The sequence below is a fragment of the Plecotus auritus genome (assembly GCF_963455305.1).
Source record: "Plecotus auritus genome assembly, chromosome: 8".
Classification (NCBI taxonomy): Eukaryota; Metazoa; Chordata; class Mammalia; order Chiroptera; family Vespertilionidae; genus Plecotus; species Plecotus auritus.
The window spans coordinates 80,954,663-80,967,456 of record NC_137782.1 but is presented as its reverse complement, the minus strand read 5'-3'; the positions used below and the strand labels follow the sequence as shown (position 1 = coordinate 80,967,456).

At 40.9% G+C, this 12,794-nt stretch overlaps 1 protein-coding gene across 5 annotated transcripts in view; it reads left to right on the top strand.

Annotated features, from left to right (window-relative positions):
- Positions 1-12,794, top strand: part of DZANK1 (double zinc ribbon and ankyrin repeat domains 1) — a 78,523-nt gene that overhangs the window by 24,254 nt on the left and 41,475 nt on the right. For all 5 annotated transcript variants that reach the window (XR_013961519.1, XM_080686168.1, XM_080686165.1 and 2 more), the window contains 3 exons: positions 2,477-2,594; positions 4,554-4,667; positions 8,616-8,708. Coding sequence is in view for 4 of the 5 variants with exons in the window: in XM_080686168.1 (XP_080542294.1) it covers positions 2,477-2,594; positions 4,554-4,667; positions 8,616-8,708 (325 nt within the window). In the remaining variant the exon portion in view is untranslated. The remainder of the gene's footprint in view (positions 1-2,476; positions 2,595-4,553; positions 4,668-8,615; positions 8,709-12,794) is intronic.

Sequence of the window (12,794 nt, the reverse complement as noted above, 5' to 3'; positions counted from 1 at the left end):
TCAGCGGTTTTTAGAAGATTCTTGAGTAACATTATAAATGTGGTTCTGAACTTTATGTCGTTCAGTAGTTTGCTTTCCTCCATTTCTTTCATTCGTGACATGTTTCTTTGTCTCTGCATTTTGCTGCTTCCCTGTGTTGATGGAGTGGCTTTGTGTGGTAGGTGACCTATAGGGGCCAGTAGCTCAGCCTCCCCAATCACCTGAGGTGGACGCTCTTGGTACACCCCTTTGTGGGCTGAGTGCAAAGTCTTGGTGTAGTTAAGCCTTGATTGCTGTTGGTACACTGGGAGGAATTGACCTCCAGGCCAACTGGCTGTGAGGACCTGCTGTGTCTATAATGGAAGAACTGCTGTGCTGGAGACACGCTTATGGTGCAGGACTTGTTTCAGTGGGGCTTTGGTGCTCACTGAGTCTGCCTCTTGAAAGTGTCACTTATGGATGTGAGGAGTTGAAATCTGGTGTCTCACACTGACCACTAGGTACACTGGCTTTTGGATCTCCAATGGGGTGCAGGTCAGCTACTGTCTGAGGCCACCCAGCAGGCACTACAGCGAGAACTACAGTTGTTTCCACTTTGCTTGGGGTTTGGAGGTTTTGGAGCTGTCTGACCCGGGCTGCAAGTTTGCTAGGTTAAGCTGCGATAGGGCAGGCCATTCATATGCTAAAGCCGCTGCTTGGAGCTTGGGTGGGTTTGTAGGTTGTGTGGGGCAGGGTCTCAGGTCCTCACTAGGCTAGGGCGTGGCAAACAGTGATGGCTGCCAGTAAGCCGGCTCTGCATCCCCGCGCCCCGCGCCCCAGCACAGTAAACAATTATTCCTGTGCATAGCCCTGCAAGCAAGCCACCCTCACTTTCCGACCCGATGGCAGACAGTCCAGCTTCTCCCCATAGGAGTTTGGGTCCCCTGCGTCTCCCCAGAAACTGGAGTTCGGAGTAATCGGGAGCTTGTCTCCCTTCAGATTGAAAAAAGCAGCGCTCCCAGTCGCCCGCTGCCAGCCCGATTCGCGCGCCTCCGTACCTCAGCTTTTCAGTGCTTGTGCACGTCACAATGCTCTTTTCTCTTTCCTTCTAGTTGTAGAACTTCCACTCAGCCAGCTTTCCCATGGTTCTGGGTAATAGACGTTTTGTCTTTTAGTTGTAGTTTTGAAATTGTTGTGCAAGGCAGCAGTTTAGGTGTTTACCTATGCCGCCATCTTGGATCCTCCTCTCATTGTACAAGTCTTTTACCTCCTTGGTTAAATTGATTCCTAAATATTTTATTCTTTCTGATACTATTATAAATGGAATTGTTTTCTTAATTTCCTTTTCAAATTGTTCATAGGAATACAACAGATATTTGTGTGCTGATTTTTTTTATCCTACCACTTTTCTAAATTTTCTTATTAGCTGTGTGTGTGTGTACTCTCTAGGGTTTTCTACATATGAGATCCTATCATCCATGAACAGAGATAATTTTACTTCTTTCTTTCTAGTTTGAATGCCTTTTTTTCCTTGCCTAATTGCTCTGTATAGAACTTCCAATACTAGGGTGAATAGAAATAGTGAACGTGGGTATCCTTGTCTTACCATTGATCTTAGGGGGAAAGCTTTCAGTCATCCACCACTGAGTATGATGTTAGCTCTGGGGTTTTTGTATTTGATCTTTAGCATGTTGAGGATGTTTTCTTTTGTTTCTAGTTTATTCAATGCTTTTAATCATAAAAGAATGCTGAATTTTGTCTATTCTCTCACTTTGGCTGATATTCAGAACCCCGGTAGGTTGGTGAGGGCTAAATGATGGGATACATCTGCCTAGGAAACTGGGACAGATGTTGCTGGGGCAGGGCCTTGGAACTCTAACCAGGTGAGTGGAAACAAAGGCAGTGACCCTCCAGAGCATGGGTCCTCAAACTACGGCCCGCGGGTCACATGCGACCCACCGAGGACATTTATCCGGCCCGCCGGGTGCCGCTGCCTGTCCTGCTTAGCAGCCGATTCGTCCCGGGCCCGCAGTGTGCATAGGAATTTGTTCATAGTTTTTTTTTTTTAAACTATAGTCCGGCCCTCCCACGGTCTGAGGGACAGTGAACTGGCCCCCTGTTTAAAAAGTTTGAGGACCCCTGCTCCAGAGAGTCACACAGACTGGGCTCAATGCTCAGGTAGAAAGTTAGAAAAGTGCAATGTAGACATTACTAGAATTCCCTTGGCTTATCCTCACAAATCCAGTGCCAAATCCAATGTGATAGGACAAGTCAGAACCCCACAAGAAGTGGGATCTAGGCTTCTATTAACTTCAGCTGCATTCAGGAAGTGAGTTGGCCTGTAGGTAAAGGGTACCAGTGGTTCCAGCTTGAGTCCACTTTGTAATAAAATGACTAGAGAACTTGTTCCATAGCCTCTGAGAGTATTTTACTTTTTTTCATTTTTAAAGATTCTTGAACACTTGTAGATTTTCACCTGACTTCTTACATGACCAGTCAGGAACCTTTCCTGTTGTAGGTGTGCCCAGTGCCTCGCCCTTCGCCCATCTGATCCCTTGGTTCGCTTCTGTCAAGATTGTGGCTTTCCTGTTCCACCTGTATTTGGCTGTCGTCTCTCACCCTCAGAAGGAGCTCAGGTGAGCAGCAGAGTCCTTAAAAGTTTCCTTCATTGGGTTATCTGATCTTTATTTGCAGCAGAAGAATAGTACCTGGCATGCACAAACCACAAACATAAATACTTGTTGAAAATATTACTGGCAGGTTAATCTCTTACTGTCTAACTCCTTACTTAGGAATGAAAAAACTTGCTTGCAATGCTACTTAAAAAAAATTTTTTTTTTGGTGTGTGGCCTTGTAGAAGCACAGGCTCAAAAAGAGTGAAACCTTATTGTTTCAACAATGCATAAATGGATAAATATTAATTTCCTACTTATGTGATATTTCTGTTCATAATCTGGTTATAATAAGGAAATATATTCTAGAAATTAATCATATATATTAATTACAAGTCTATATATAGTCATAAGATACATCATTCTGTCCAAAGAAGCTGTTTATATAGGCTAATGATAGATTAGTATATCTAAATTTAAAAGTTTTAGCCAAGTATAGATAATAATTTATATTATCTTACTACTAATACTAAGTTTGCAGTTAGTTAGGAAACATAATTGGCTTACTAAAAATTAATAAGGCCCTGGCTGGTTTGGCTCAGTGGATAGAGCATCGGTCTGTGGACTGAAAGGTCCCAGGTTCAATTCTGGTCAAGGGCATGTACCTTGGTTGCGGGCACATCCCCAGTAGGAGGTGTGCAGGAGGCAGCTGATCGATGTTTCTCTCTCATCGATGTTTCTACCTCTCTATCCCTCTCCTTTCCTCTCTGTAAAAAATCAATAAAATATAGAAAAAAAAAATAAAAAAAAATAAAAATTAATACCTTCACCAAAACACATTCATCCTTTATTTCCTTGATTTTTTTGTTTTTTGGGGGGAATAAGAGGATCTGTGAAATGACAATGAATGTGAAAAATGACCATTTAAAAAAGGTAGGCACTGAGAATAAAAGATGGTCATACATAGATACATCAGTAGAGAGTGGAAGCCTTACTGGATCGAGGTATCTGAGCACAGTTTCTGGCCATGCACACAGCCTCCGGTCAACTACAGGTATGTGGTAGAGCATTCCACCTTCAGGCTGTTTTCAAATCTGCCCCAGCTTTTACTTTATGCTGAGCTCTATTGTATCTCCCTGTACAGACAGGGATGAGTGGGTGGCATGGACCCACTCTGGTTTATGATGCACATGCACACAGCCTCCGGTCAGCTAAAGGTATGTGGAGAACTGACTGGAGTGATACGTCCACAGGCCAACGGAAGCTTGAGGCTACCAGAAGTTAGGAGAGAGGCATGGAAAGGTGCCTTCCCTAGAGCTTCAGAGAGAGCGTGGCCTTACCAATACTTTGACTTGTCCCCTATAGCTGACTTACTTCGTCAAACTACCTGTTAAATTCCTGGCTACTTGCTGGTTCATTGATTGCCCTAACAGAACCACAATCTCAAAATAGTGGAGCCACTGACCCACCCTCTTTGCAGCCACTGAGATTGTAACCTTAGAAGTGCTCCAAATCAAGTGAGCCCTGTTCACCAGTAGTTACAAAGCCTGTTGTTTTCACAGCCTGCCCTGCCCTGCTGGAGCTACCCTGCCGATAAAGCTAGTGGGGGATAGGAGTGGCCCCATGCAATAACCATGCAGACTTGTAGTGTTCCTATTTGAAGTTTAAGTACTTTTCAGTCTGTTTTCTGTCTTTGGTTGATGTTCTGAGTCTGAAATGGTTGTTTTTGACAATTTTACCAACTTTATAATTGCTTTTTTGAAGAGAGTATTTATCAACTTCCTCCCTGTATTGTGCTGGAAGTTGTTTTTTCTTTTCTTTTTACATCTCTGTTTTCTAAAATAAATATGGTTTTAATCTTAATATGAAAAATAAGAATAGAGGTAATTACTTTAAAAATGTTTTTACAAAAGCAAATTAAACCTTACATTCTATGATCTACTTATACATCCCATGACAAACTTGACCTCTTTCTTTGCCCAGTTGGGCTTGTGTGCAGAATGTGGAAGCATGGTGCCCATGAACACTTCCTTCTGTGTGGTGTGTGAGGCTCCTCTTGCTCTACAAATGCAGCCACCGGCCGGCTTCCACTTGAAGGTAATGAAATGCGATTTTGTAAAAACATGAATGAAATACAGTATATAGAAAGTAATGTTTGAACAATTAGTTGTCTTTCTTCAGTTGATAGAATTGGCTAACAAGTGATAAGCCAATATCTGTGAACAAAATCCACTCGAATTTTTGGAAAGGCATGTTGTTCAAAAGTTTAACTTATCAAAGGGATCTATAATGTTAAGAAGAATACATATCTAGCAACCATTAATGATAAAAACTCAGCAAGTCCTAGCCGGTTTGGCTCAGTGGATAGAGCATCAGCCTGCAGACCAAAGGGTCCTGGGTTCGATTCCAGTCAAGGGCACATACTTTGGTTGCAGGCTCCTCCCTGCCTCGGGTCCTGGTTGGGACTTGTGCAAAAGGCAACCAATCGATGTGTTTCTCTACATCGATGTTTCTGTCTTTTCCTCTTCTACTCTCCCTAAAAATCAATGGAAAAATATCCTCGGGTGAGGATTAACAAAAAAACAAACAAAAAACTCTCAGCAAAGTGGGAATAGAGGCATCATACCTCCATATAATAAAGGCCATATATGACAAACCCACAGCCAACATCATTCTCAATAGGCAAAAACTAAAAGCATTTTCCTTAAGAACAGGAATAAGACTAGAATGTCTGCTTTCACCACTCTTATCACCAAGCCTCTCATGGTAAACAGAAAGCAATGATTCTAAATGAGGAGAGAACTTTGTATATTTACCAATACAGTACTAGCCACAGCATTTGGACAAGAAGAAATAAAAGGCCACCCCCCTCCCCCGCGAAAAAAAAAAAAAAAAAAAGAAGAAGAAATAAAAGGCCCTAACCGACGTGGCTCACTGGATAGAGCATCAGCCTGCAGACTCAAGGGTCCCAGGTTTGATTCTGGTCAAGGGCATGTACCTTGGTTGCAGGCACATCCCCAGTAGGGGGTGTGCAGGAGGCAGCTGATTGAGGTTTCTCTCTCATCGATGTTTCTAACTCTCTCTCCCTCTCCCTTCCTCTCTGTAAAAAATCAATAAAGTATATTTTTTTTTAAAAAAAGAAGAAATAAAGGCACCCAAATTGGAAAGGAAAAAGTAAAACTGTCATTATTTGCAGATGACATGATACAGTACATAGAGAACCCTAAAGATTCCACCAAAAAAATTCTAGAATGGATAAATGAATTCAGGAGAGTAGCAGAATACAAAATAAATATCTAGAAATCAGTTGGCTTTTTATATACCAATAATGAAGTATCAGAAAGGAAAACTAAGAAAAAAATTCCATTCACAATTGTTTCAAAAAGAATAAAATACCTAGGAATAAATTTAATTAAGGATGCAAAAGACCTGTACTTGGAAAATTATAAGACACTGAAGAAAATACAAAAAAGTGGAAGCATATATCGTGTTCATGGATAGGAAGAATTAACATTATTAAAATGTGGAATCTTTTTTTTTTAATTTAATAAATTTTTATTCAGATTATTACAATTGTTCCTCTTTTTCCCCCCCATAGCTCCACTCCACCCGGTTCCCACCCCACCCTCTGCCCTTACCCCACCCCCGCACTGTCCTCATCCATACGTGTACGATTTTTGTCCAGTCTCTTCCCGCACAACCCACACCCATTTCCCCTGAGGATTGTCAGTCCACTCCCTTTCTATGCCCCTGATTCTATTATATTCACCAGTTTATTCTGTTCATCAGATTTTTTATTCACTTGATTTTTAGATTCACTTGTTGATAGATATGTATTTGTTGTTCATAATTTTTATCTTTACCTTTTTCTTTTTCTTCCTCTTCTTAAAGAATACCTTTCAGCATTTCATATAATACTGGTTTGGTGGTGATGAACTCCTTTAGCTTTTTCTTATCTGTGAAGCTCTTTATCTGCCCTTCAATTCTGAATGATAGCTTTGCTGGGTAGAGTAATGTTGGTTGTAGGTTCTTGCTATTCATCACTTTGAATATTTCTTGCCACTCCCGTCTGGCCTGCATAGTTTCTGTTAAGAAATCAGCTGACAATCATATGGGTGCTCCCTTGTAGGTAATTAACTGTTTTTCTCTTGCTGCTTTTAATATTCTCTCTTTGTCTTTTGCTTTTGGCATTTTAATTATGATGTGTTTTGGTGTGGTCCTCTTTGGATTCCTTTTGTTTGGGGTTCTCTGCGCTTCCTGGACTTGTAAGTCTATTTCTTTCACCAGGTGGGGGAAGTTTTCGGTCATTATTTCTTCAAATAGGTTTTCAGTATCTTGCTCTCTCCCTTCTTCTGGCACCCCCATAATTTGGATGTTGGTACGCTTGAAGTTGTCCCAGAGGCTCCTTACACTATCTTCAAATTTTTGGCTTCTTTTTTCTTTTTTCTTTTCCGGTTGAGTGTTTTTGGCTTCTTTGTATTTCAAATCTTTGACTTGATTATTGCGGTCCTCTGGTCTGATGTTAGGTCTCTGTATAATATTTTTTATTTCAGTCAGTGTATGTTTAATTTCTAGTTGGTCTTTTTTTATATCCTCGAGGGTCTCACTAAATTTATTGACCTTTTCTAGGAAATTCTTGAAAAAACCTTATAACCATGGTTTTGAACCCTATATCCAGTCATTTGTTTTCCTCCATTTCTTTCATTTGTGATCTGTTTCTTTGTCTCCACATTTTCGCTACTTCCCTGAGTTGGTAGAGTAGCTTTGTGTGGTAGGTGTCCTATAGGGCCCAGTGGCTCAGCCTCCCCAGTTACCTGAGGTGGACACTCTTGATGCACCCCTTTGTGGACTGTGTGCACAGCCTTGTTGTAGTTAAGTCTTGACTGTTGTTGGTATCACTGGGAGGAACTGACCTCCAGGCCAGCTGGCTGTGAAGATCAGCTGTGTCTACACTGGGAGAACTTCTGTGCTGGAGACAGCCTTATGAGACAAGACTTGCCAAATTGCAAAAGCCTCTGTGCTCAGCTTGGATGGGGCGGAGTCTCAGGGCTGAGCAGACAGCCTTGGCTTCCCATCAGCCCTGCCCTATGAGGCCTCTGGGTTTCAGTGTCCCTCGGTAATCACTGCAAGCACCTCTGAGAGACAGCCGCCCTCGAGTTTCGCCCGCTGCCAGACAGTCTAGTTTCTCCCAGAATAAGTCTGGGTTCCCAGAGTCTCACCCGGAACTGGAGTTCAGCGCAGTTGGGAGCTTCCGTCTCCCTCCTGCTTGAGAAAGCCAGCTGCGCACTCAGCAGTCAGTCCTCTCTGTGCGCGCCTTCGGACCTTTGCCTTTCGCAGCTCCCCTGAGTCTCAGTGTGCTTTTCTCTTTTCCTGACAGTCCTGATTCCCCCCGTATGAGTCTGGGTCCCCAGGGTCTCGCCCTAAACTGGAGTTCAGCACAGTCGGGAGCTTCCATCTCCCTCCCGCTTGAGAAAGCCAGCCACACACTCAGTCGCGCGTCTCCGTTCCTCACCCTTTTGCAGCTCCTCTGAGTCTCCGAGTGCTTTTCTCTTTCCTCCTAGTTGTAGAATTTCCACTCAGCCAGCTTTTCTGTGGTTCTGGATAATGTCCGTTTTGTCTTTTAGTTGTAGTTTTGAAATTGTTGTGCAAGGCAACAGTTCAGGTGTTTACCTATGCCGCCATCTTGGTTTCTCTCAATGTGGAATCTAATGACCAAAATGAACTAACAAGCAAAATAGTGACACTCATAGAGAGCTATCAGTGGTGGTGGAGGGACTAAGAAAAAGAAAAAAGAGAGAGAGAGAAACAAAAAAAAAAGTGAGAAAAGAATACATAGAAATGTGTTGTTCCCTGGACATGGATTTAGAGGACAAATTGCACTGCAACTTTTGTTAGACAAATTTTTGCTTCATATATTTAAACTTTAACATTGCAATTAATGTTGACTTTTAATCTTGTTCTTAAAGTGGCTTCATGCCTTTGTTTGCTTTATTTGCACAGTTCTTTGCTCAGTGGAACATGAATTTCTTGTTCTTTGTTTTCAAGGAGAAAGTAATCTGTCGCACCTGTGGCACAGGGAATCATCCTTACCTGAAATACTGCCTCACCTGTGAGAGCACCCTGCCTTCATCAAAGGAGGTAGGTTGATTGCATGTGCCTGTCCTATATTTAGTGGCTGCTAAGATTCAGTGTTAATGATAATGAATAAATATAATCTGCAGAGCAGGAGCAATGTCTTTAAATGTGGAGAGAACTTTATATATTTACCAATACAGAATTGTTTTCAAAGTCTTCATGGGGATTCAATAAAATCTACAATTTCTTACAATTTTATTTACCAAGTTTGCATGGAAGGCTGGCAGCAGCCATTGGTTAATGTACCCATTCACTTTCATTTACAGTCAGGTATGTCTTTATTTAACTGTACCATACTATTTTTTGAAATTGAGAACACTGCCGGCACCCACTTCTGGGTTTCCTACCAGCTTATTTCGAGTGTTTAAGATGAAGGAATAGGAGTATATGCAACTTAAGTAGAGCGAATGGGTTCAGTTTAGATGACCTGTTTTATGTTTTTTTTAAAAATATATATATTTTTATTGATTTGTTACAGAGAGGAAGGGAGAGGGATAGAGAGTTAGAAACATTGATGAGAGAGAAACATCTATCAGCTGCCTCCTGCACACCTCCTACTGGGGATGTGCCCGAAACCAAGGTACATGCCCTTGACTGGAATTGAACCTGGGACCTTTCAGTCCGCAGGCTGACGCTCTATCCACTGAGCCAAACCAGTTAGGGCTGTTTTAGTTTATAAAATATTTCTGATGAAGATGAGGTTTTAAAAATTACTTCCAGGTGACTCTTGCCCTGGCCTAACAATACCAAAAAGAAGTCGCTATTTCCTAGCCAACTTAGAAGGAAAAAACGACACTTTGGGGGATTTGTTTTCATGTCAGAGAGATTCCTTGGGAAACTGGACCAATGGGTGATGATTACTGTGGTCAATATGGTTAGTATCAAATGAGGGTGGGTTGGTTTTTCTGGGGTTGCTAAAACAAAGCACCACAAACTGAGTGGCTTAAAACAACAGAAATTTATCATCTCACATTTCTGGAGGACAGAAGTCCAAAATCAAGGTGTTGGCAACACCACACTTCCTCTGAAGCTCTAGGGAAGGTAGTGTTCATGCCTCTCTCCTAGCATCAAGCTTCCCTTCGCCGGTACACAAATCACTTCAGCCATATGGCCACCTTCTTGCTGTGTGTCTTCACATTTTCTTCCCTCTGTGTGTCTGTCTCTGTGTCCAGACTTCTCTTTTGGACCACCATAATGACCTCATATTAACTTGATTACCTCTATAAAGTTCCTATTTTCAAATAAGTGCATATTCTGAAGTACTGGGGGTTAGGACTCCAACATATCTCTTTGGAGGGGACACTGTTAACTCCATAACAGGGGAGTTGAACAAGATGTCTTTTAAGGTTGTGTCTAATTACTGACAATATAAGATTAGCTGATTTGAAGGAACTCTTTTTGTTACAATCTTTATTGAGGCATAATTTATATTAAATAAAACTCACTTTATACAGGTTTATAAATGTCAGTAATTATACATAATCATTTAAACTACCACCACAATGAAGATATACAACAATTTCATTACCCTAAAAAGTTTTCTCATGCCTCTTTGCATTTGAGCTCCTCCTCTGATCACTACCCCCAGAAAATTCTGATCTCTTTTGACACGGTGGTTTTACCCTTTATAGAAGTATGTAGGGTTTTTTTTTGTATTTTATTTCCTTCACTTAGCACAATGTTTTTGAGGTTCATTCATGTTGTTGTATGTATTAAAAACTTTGATCATTGAGTACTGTTCCACAGAATGGATATAAATATAACTATTAACCAAATAATTGGTACTTGTGTTCATTTCTGGTGTCAGGCTATTATAAATAATGCTGCTGTGAACATTTACATACAAAACTTTGTGTGGATATAGTTTTCATTTCTCTTGGGTAAATGCTGAGGAGTAAGATTTCTGGATACTACCTAAGTTCATGTTTAATTTTATAAGATATTGCCACACTTTTTTCCAAAATTGCCACCATCAATATACAGAGATTCCAGTTTCTCTATGTCCTCACCAAAACTTAGTATTATCAGGCATCTATATATATATAAAAGCCTAATAAGCAAATTGTCCCCTTGAGAGTTCGACCGGGAGACCGGGAGTTTGATCGCTCACTATGATGTGCGCTGACCACCAGGGGGTGGCACGGAATGAAGGAAGGCCCCAGCCAGCAGCCGGGGAAGGGAGGCCCCGGCCAGCAGCTGGAAGGCCCCGATCAGACCTTATCGTTGGCCAGGCCTAGGGACCCTACCTGTGCACAAATTTTGTGCACCGGTCCTCTAGTTTTATTCATGAATTCTTTTTAGGATTTTAATGTCTATGGGATCTGTAGTGCTATCCCTACTCTTTTATTCCTGATATTTGTAGTTTGTGTTCTCTTTCTACCTTACTCTCTTTTCTCTCAATTTCTCTCTCCAGCTAGAAATTTATAAATTTTATTTGATTAGCTTCTAGTTCATTGATTTTCTTTATTTTTTTGGGGGGGGAGTTCCTTTTTTGAGTCTTGCTCTTTATTATTTCTTTTCTCCTCTTTGCTTTGGGTTTAATTTAAAAGGCTTTTTCTAATTTCTTAAGATGAGAACTCAGATTATAAATTAAAAAATTTTTTTCCTAAAAAATAAAAATTGTTTTCCCTAAAAGAAAATAAAAATTATCTCTAAGAATTTCTTTAGCAACATCCCAGAAATTTTAACAATTGTATTTTTATTATAATTCAGTTCAGTGTTGTTATATATTTTTTTCTTTTTTTATTTCTTTTTTTTATTAAGGTATTATATGTGTACATATCTTACCATTGCCCCCCCCCACCCCACTCCCATACATGCCCTCACCCCCCAATGTTTTGCATCCGTTGGTTACTCTTTTTTTTTTTTTTAATATATTTTTATTGATTTTTTACAGAGAGGGAGAGGGATAGAGAGTTAGAAACATCGATGAGAGAGAGACATCGATCAGCTGCCTCCTGCACACCCCCTACTGGGGATGTGCCCGCAACCAAGGTACATGCCCTTGACCGGAATCGAACCTGGGACCCTTCAGTCTGCAGGCCGACGCTCTATCCACTGAGCCAAACCGGTTTCGGCATGTTGGTTACTCTTATATGCATGCATATAAGTCCTTCGGTTGATCTCTTATTTCCCCCACCTCTCCCTAACCTTCCTGCTGTAATTTGACAGTCTGATGCTTTACTGCCTCTGTATCTATCTTTTTGTTCATCAGTTTATAATGTTTTTTATTATCCACAAATGAGTGAGATCATGTGGTATTTTTCTTTCATTGACTGGCTTATTTCACTTAGCATAATGTTCTCCAATTCCATCCAGGTTCCTACAAATGGTAAGAATTCCTTCTTTTTTATGGCAGCATAGTATTCCATTATGTAGATGTACCATAGTTTTCTGATCCAGTCATCTGCTGACGGGCACCTAGGCTGTTTCCAAATCTTAGCTATTGTAAATTGTGCTGCTATGAACATAGGGGTGCATATATCCTTTCTGATTGGTGTTTCTAGTTTCTTAGGATATATTCCTAGGAGAGGGATTACTGGGTCAAATGGGAGTTCCATTTTCAGTTTTTTGAGGAAACTCCATACTGTTCTCCACAGTGGTTGCACCAGTCTGCATTCCCACCAACAGTGCACTAGGGTTCCTTTTTCTCCGCATCCTTGCCAACACTTGTCGTTTGTTGATTTGTTGATGATAGCCATTCTGACAGGTGTGAGATGGTATCGCATTGTCGTTTTGATTTGCATCTCTCGGATAATTAGTTACTTTGAACATGTTTTCATGTGTCTCTTGGCCTTCCTTCTGTCTTCTTTCGAAAAGATTCTATTTAGGTCTGTTGCCCATTTTTTTATTGGATCATTTATCTTCCTTTTATTAAGTTGTATAAGCTGCCTGTAGATGTTGGAGATTAAACCTTTATCAGTGATAACATTTGCAAATATGTTCTCCCATACAATGGGGTTTCTTGTTGTTTTGTTGATGGTTTCTTTTGCTGTGCAAAAGCTTTTTATTTTGATGTAGTCCCATTTGTTTATTTTCTCTTTGGCTTCCATTGCCCTAGGGGCAGTATCAGTGAAGAAGTTCTTTGGG